Here is a 7,134-nt window from a genome sequence, read left to right on the forward strand (position 1 = left end):
GAGTCCCTTCAGTAAAATTCCAGGTCACAGGGTTGGTTGAAGCAGGAAAGGAGACTAGAAATGAACTGGAATTGGCATAAAGTAAATGTGTTGTGAGCGATCGTGAATATTGCTGGTCTGCTGACACAAACAAGGGGATGAAGGAGACCCCAGGTATAAGCACACACGGTCACCTGGGAGCCTGGTCAAGACTCAAATCTCCAGGTCCTCAGGATCCCTTCCAGAATTTCAGAGTGGCAGGTGCAGACATTTCCTGGGGTGGTGATGGAAAGGTCTAGAAGGGATAAGAGAGCAGGCCCAGGTGAGAAAGAGCAGGAGCAGGGGGTGGCTCGAGGGGACAGGGACTTAATCACTGTCAGGTGAAGGACACAGGGGGCAGGCCACTAGGAAGAGGATCACTGAGGTCTCACCCTGGTCCTTCTGGTGGGCAGAGGCCACAAAGGTACGGTTTTTGGTGATCGCGGGCTGCCCGTCATGCCGCACCTGGCACGTGAGCACCACATCTTCCCTGTGGGTGGATGATTTCACCAGGAGCCAGCTTGTCCGGTTAAACGTCCCATCCTTGTTCTCTATGAGGTCCGAGGCTGTTGAGGCCGTTTCTGTTCGGGACCCGTTTCGGATCTCCCACCAGGTCAGCTGGAGGCGCTGGGGATAGAACTTCGTCACTTGGCAAGTGACCAGCACCAGGTCCCCTGCCACGGGCTGCTGGGAAACCTCCAAGTTGGGCGGAACTGAAAGAGCACAGAGCAGAAGCTCTGACCTTATGGAACAGACAGATCACAGGGGAGGGCTCGAGAACTTAGCTCCCCCCACACAACGAGGGAATCACCCAGAACAGTGGTAGGTATGCAGCTGGTGCTCAAACACTGAGGGTAGTGTCTGCATATGAATGAAATCCCTAAGCACAGTGCCCAGCACACAGTAGGTGCTCAAGGACTGGTAGCTCCTACTGAGGTAAGAATGAGTGAAATCAAGTTACTCAGCCCGTGGTATGCAGTTGGAATAGAATAACTAGCAAAATAAATGACATCAGCAAGCACACGGTGGCTTGGATTACAGCAGGTGCTCAATATTGGGATTGCTATGGTAAAGTAAATGAACCACCCAGCACAGTGCTGGCACACGGTAAGTGTTTACCCTGCAGCTGCCATGAAAACAGTAGGGGATGACGGTGCATCTAGGTGCAGGGTGACTGGGAGGGTCTGTCAGATGTCAACCCCGGGCAGTGGAAGGCCTGGGGCAGAGTGGGGGAGGGGCAGGCCCAGAGACTTGGGGGCCAGACCCGGGCTTGGGCTGGGGTGAGGGACATCTACCTCGGAGGACCGCAGACAAGTTGGCAGTCCCACGGAGAGGAGGGCCCCCCTGCAGGGTCACGTGGGTCACCTCGCAGATGACCTGGGAGCGAACGTCCCCCGGGGCCAGTGCCAGCCTGGTCATGCTGGAGATGTTGTAGGAAGTGCCGTGTCCCTCTGCGTCCACGGTGGTCTGGGAGGCTGCGAGCTCATTCCCGTTTTTGAACCATCTCAGGGTGATGTTTCTGGGGGAGAAGCCGTGGGACTCGCAGGTGAAGCTCACTGTCTGCTCAGGCGAGGCCCTGGCCGCGGGGCCCGACACCACAGGGGGAGAGGGTTTGGCTACAAGAGGAGCATTTATGATCAGTAAGCATGACTGTGGTCATCAGCAGTAAGGACACGTGTGTGACACCTTGGAGAACCCTCGGCCCTTCGGATAGTGTGGGGAGGGCGGTGTCATCTCCTCATCGCACAGAGGAGGACCCCAGGTTCCATAGCTGAACTCTGAGTCGGGGACAGGGCCCAGGTGTAGCTCCAGGCCTGAGTTCAAGGTCCCCCTTCTCTTCTCTGCCAGGTGACTTCCCACCAATCTGGGCACAGGAATGACATTTCTGATGGGTGTGACTCTTGGCATCAACCATCCTAGCTGCCTCCCTGCAAACCTCACTGAGGTCAGAGAGTCTGTGCAGGGGAAGCAGGGGCAGAGCGGGACCCCCATTTAAGAAGGAACCAGCCTGGGCAGCCCACAGGAGGTGTGGCCGTGGCACAGCGTGGGCTCCTCCTGTGTGACATGGGACAGCAGGCATGTCTCCTTCCTGGGGTCGCAGTGAGGGGCAAGTGAGGGAATACAGGCAGTTCTGCTTGGAATTTATGACCGAAAATGCACATGGAAAGGAGCAGACGAATCAGAAAGCCTCTGATAGTTAAGTCAGCCTCAGGATGATGTTAAACTCCTGCTCTGAATTTTCTTCCCAAGGCCTAATAAATGGATCCAGCTTGACCCTGTTCGGGGTCAAGGTTTTGGAAATTATTCCCTGTGATCTCCTTACATGTTCAAATAAAGACAACATTGTGAGGGAACTCCCCCTGCGTAGTCTCTGTCTATACCTCGCCATGGAGCCGACATACTTGGGTCCAGGCACAAAGGCGCTGCCCCTCACCCCTCATTGCATCCCAGGTGGGCTTCCCATCGCCTCCAGCTGTTTCATCCACAACAGAGCAAGGGTTCCACATTTTCCATCCCGACAGTGTCCACCACCCTCCTCTCACCCTTTGAGATTCTCCACTGCAAGCACTCATGGGGAGGGGTCCCTCTGGGTGCCCAGACCTGCTGACCTGTAGCAACAGAGGGAGGATGTGGGGTCCCTACAGCTGAGTCTAGAATATGAACTCTTGCCCAGGGGACCCAGACACCCTCCAGGATGTGCCTGCCAGTCACCCTCAGTCTGCAGAGCCAGGAATGGGGTGTCTGGTGTTGCTGGGGTTGCGCGGGCCCCTCTGCTCCGTCCAGGCTGCCGCTTCAGGCTGCTGCATGAAGGAGAGCATCGCACAGAAGGGAAAGCGTCCTGATGCTCTTAGATGTGAGGAACCGTGTCCTCTAGGAACAGGCTCAACTCTTCATGAGTTGTTTTGGGACCTGTGTGATCTGGGCGTGCAAAGCTCTCCTCATGAGTGTTTTAATGCTTATTGCTGACAAAGGGAACAATACAAGATTTTCAAGGACAGGACTGGAAGTTTCTCCGTTTTGACCAGCACAGTGAGTGTGCAAAGAGCAGTGCTGTGAGTCAGGGTGTGGCTCCTGTCCCTGGTCAGGCCAGATCTGCTCAGCCTCAGTGTCCCCATCCATAAAAGGGGCTGAGATGGCCCCTCGACTCCATCCACTGTCACGCAGGGCATCACAGTGTGGGCAGCTTGGGGAAGAGGAAGGCGCGCTCTCCTAGGAGGCACAGGTTCTGCCTGGTGCTGAAGCCACGTACCAGCTGTGGCTCCAGGCAAGGGAAGCACCACGGGAACTTCTGTAATGTCTGCACAGTCAGGATAAAGCCTCCTTCATGCCTATGTCCAGGCGCTGTGGGGAGACTCAGTCACTATTACGGAACCAGGCCCGAATTGCATGAAGCTTTTCTGGACGGACCCACAACAAATGCCTAACCTCTGGCATCTTCTCTGCCCAGGTTGTCAGACTATACAGCGAGCCTGGGCCTCTTGTCGCTGTGATTTTCTGAAGCTGAAAGAAAGAAAGACATTGTCCCCCCTTCCTGCCCTGGGTACATTTGTCCACACTGGAAGGGAAGGGAATGTCAGCCTCATGAGAGAGGAACCCTTGCCTGTTTTGTTCCCTGCTGCTTCCCCCGCACCCAGAGCAGAGCCTGCACACAGCAGGTGCTCAGTAAGTGCTGAGCCAAGAGAAGACTGGCCACATAGAAGGGAGTGCTCTCTGGAGGCAGGGGTGAGGTAGGACTTTGTGACTGGGCAAGTCACTCAGAATGTCAGTCCCTCATCCTGGAACCAGACGGCTGGTCAGGAGTGGAAAAGGCGAGAACTGTGGAGCCCACAGACTGGGGTTCTGGAGTTTCCCACAGTTTTATAGCCGTGTGACCCTGAGCAAATAGTATGACCTCTCCAAGCCTCAACTTCCCTGATCTGTGAAAGGGGCTCAAGTCAGGGGCACCCACCACGACACCTGGTTCTTCACTGTTCCTCAGACAATGGAGCGCATTCTTATTTACTTGTCACCAGCAGGGGATGAAGGAGGCCCAGGCCATACTCACCGCTCACGGTGACCTGGGTGCCGGGTCCAGACTTCAACTCCACATCAGGGCTGCCTCTCTGGAACTTCACACAGTAGTAGGTTCCAGTGTCTGCTGGGGTGATGTTACTGATGCGGACGGAGAAGTCCATGGCATTTCTCTTCGTGGCATCAGAAACATTTGTTACTCGGGGGAAGTGGCCTCCTCTGAAATTGTAGACTGACTCCCGGGCTGGCCCTGTGCCCCGGAACCACGCAACCGGCCCAATGGGGAGCAGGGAGGTCACGGTGCAGCGCAGAGTGGCTGTCTGTCCGGCTGCGACAGACACGGACTTGTCAGGCTGGACCACCTGCAGCTCCTGCTCTCCTGCCGCACCTGGAGGGAAACAGCCGGCATTTATTGCTCCTGACGGGATCCTGTACGTCCCCTCAAGTGTTTATCCACAACAGCTCATTGACTGAGTGCGCACCGTGAGCGGGCCTGGGGCTCAGCACGTCACATGGACGTGCCATGCAGCCCTCCCCATGAGCCTGTAACCTGAGACCCTGTCACAACTGAGGAGACTGAGACACAGACTCCGTGATGTGTCACACAGCAGGTCTGAGTGCCTCAGCCTCTCTGAAGCGTCGTGTTTCTCCCAGTGTTTCTGGTTGTTCATTTTCTGGCCTCATGGTGTGTTGTACTCTCTGGACCCTTGCATTCAGTGGGACCCCGAGACTTCTTCAGATCACTGTGTGTGAGCTGAAGGGAGGGATGTGTTATGTGGGCTGTGCATTTCACTTCCAGATCCTCTGTTGGTCCACTTCCCTCCTCCACACGCACCTGCACGTGCTGGGTTCTGTTGATCAGTCTGGACACGTGAGTGAGGGTGATGACAGAGCTTCCACACAATGAACAGGTAGGTTAAATGAGAAGTAAAGTAGTGTTCAAATCCCTGGGATTTTCCTCCATACTTCAATCATACTATATTAGTTTCCAAATGCTGCTGTAACAAATTATTAAAAATGTAGTGCCTGTAATCTGCAGAAGTGTACTATCTTGTATTCCTGGGATCAGGAATCCAAAGTTGGTGTTGTTGGGCTAAAACCAAGGGTCTGCCAAGCCGGATTTCTTTTTTTTTTTTTTAAGTTTAAATTTTTATTTATTTTTCAAAAAAAATTTTAAATTCTTTTTCAGTTCCTTAGAGAACTCTTTCCTTAATATTTTAATTATTATTATGTTCAATTAGCCCATATATAGTACATCATTAGTTTTTTTTCGTTATGTTCATTAGACAACGTACAGTATATCATTAGTTTTTGATGTAGTGTTCAGTGACATATTAGTTGTGTATAACACCCAGGGCTCATCACCACACGTGCCCTCCTTAATACCCATCACCTGGTTTCCCCATCCCCCCACCCTTTCCCTTCTGTAACCCTCAGTTATTTCCCGGAGTCCAGAGTCCCTCGTGGTTTGTCTCCCTGTCTGATTTCTTCCCATTCAGTTTTCCCTCCCTTCCCCTTTGGTCCTCTGCGCTATTCCTTATTTTCCACATTTGAGTGAAACCATATGGTAATTGACTTTCTATGCTTGACTTATTTCACTTAGCATTGTCTCCTCCAGTGCCGTCCATGTCAGTGCAAATAGTGGGTATTTAACCTTTCTGATGGCTGAGCAATATTCCATTGTATAAATGGACCACATCTTCCCTATCCATTTGTCCACAATTTGGTTATTGTGGACATCGCTGCTCTGAACATTGGGGTGCATGTGTCCCTTCTTTTCACTACCTCTGTATCTTTGGCATAAATACCTAGTAGTGCAATTTCTGGGTCATAGGTTAGCTCTATTTTTAACGTCTGGAGGAACCTCCATACTGTTTTCCAGAGTGGCTGTACCAGCTTCCATTCCCACCAACGGTGTAAGAGGGTTCTGCTCTCTCCATGATGTCAAAAACATTTGTTGTTCTCTGTCTTGTTAATTTTGGCCATTCTAACTGTGTAAGCTGTTAAAATGTCTATGCTGCCCCGAGCAATCTACACATTCAATGCAATACCCTCTCAAAATACCATTGGCATTTTTCACAGAGATGGAACAAACACTCCTGAAATTTGTATGGAACCAGAGAAGATCCCGAATTGCCAGGGGAATGTTGAAAAGGATCACCAAAGCTGGGGGCATCACCATTCCTGACTTCAAGCTATATTACAAAGCTGTGATCATCAAGACAGCATGGTAGTGGCACATAAACAGACGCTTGGATCCATGGAACAGAATAGAGACCCCAGAAATGGACCTCAACTCTATGGTCAACTAATCTTCAACAAAGCAAGGAAGAATATCCAATGGAAACAAGACAGTCTCTTCAATAAATGGTGCTGGCAAAATTGGACAGCCACATGTAGAAGAATGAAATTGGATCATTTTCTTACACTATACTAAAAGATAAACTCAAAATGGATGAAACCCAATGGGAGATAGGAATCCATCAAAATCCTAGAGGAGAACATAGGCAGTAAGCTCTTTGATCTTGGCCACAGCAACTTCTTCCAAGACACGTCTCTCAATGCTAGGGAAACAAGAGGAAAAATGAACTCTTGGGACTTCATCAAGATAAAAAGCTTCTGCACAGCAAAGGAAACAGTCAACAAAGCTAAAAGGAAACCTACGGAATGGGAGGAGATACTTGCAAAGGACATAACAGACAAAGGGCTGGTATCCAAGATCTGTATGGAACTTCTCAAACTCACACCCAAAAAACAAATAATCTAGTCAAGAAATGGTCAGAAGACATGAACAGACACTTCTCCAAAGAAGACATACAAATGGCCAACAGACACATGAGAAAATGCTCCACATCACTTGCCATCAGGGAAGCGCAAATCAAAACCACAATGAGATACCACCGCACACCAGTTAGAATGGCCAAAATTAACAATCTGCATTTCTTCTGGAGTTCTGTTCCTTGCTTTTCCAAATTCTAGAAGCTGCCCACATTCCTTTACTCATGGTTCTCATATTCCAATCCCTTCAAATTCTCACCTCTATTGCCTCTTGTCCTTCTGTAAATTTGACTTTCCTGACTCCTTCTTATAAGGACTCTTGTGAAT

The 7,134-nt window shown here is 50.9% G+C and overlaps 1 protein-coding gene across 1 annotated transcript; it reads right to left on the bottom strand.

Moving 5' to 3' along the window:
* Positions 1-345: 345 nt before the first annotated feature.
* Positions 346-5,969, bottom strand: LOC113249538 (tyrosine-protein phosphatase non-receptor type substrate 1-like). Its single transcript, XM_048222109.2, has 4 exons — positions 5,939-5,969; positions 4,064-4,417; positions 1,314-1,634; positions 346-731 (listed from the first exon to the last, which is right to left on the bottom strand). The coding sequence occupies exons 1-4, from the start codon at positions 5,967-5,969 to the stop codon at positions 346-348; spliced, it is 1,092 nt and encodes a 363-aa protein (XP_048078066.2).
* Positions 5,970-7,134: the final 1,165 nt, after the last annotated feature.

This window comes from Ursus arctos, unplaced genomic scaffold (genome assembly GCF_023065955.2).
Source record: "Ursus arctos isolate Adak ecotype North America unplaced genomic scaffold, UrsArc2.0 scaffold_16, whole genome shotgun sequence".
Lineage (NCBI taxonomy): Eukaryota > Metazoa > Chordata > Mammalia > Carnivora > Ursidae > Ursus > Ursus arctos.

What these genes read in the sequence shown, in the direction of transcription:
- LOC113249538 (XM_048222109.2), bottom strand. Translation starts at nt 5,969, where the DNA reads ATGGAGAGAGCAGAACCCTCTTACACCGTTG. An exon ending in AGAACCCTCTTACACCGTTG is followed by an intron (nt 4,418 to 5,938) that starts GTGGGAATGGAA and finishes GTTTCCCTCCAG; the next exon opens with GTGCGGCAGGAGAGCAGGAG. An exon ending in CACCCAGGTCACCGTGAGCG is followed by an intron (nt 1,635 to 4,063) that starts GTGAGTATGGCC and finishes CTCCTCTTGTAG; the next exon opens with CCAAACCCTCTCCCCCTGTG.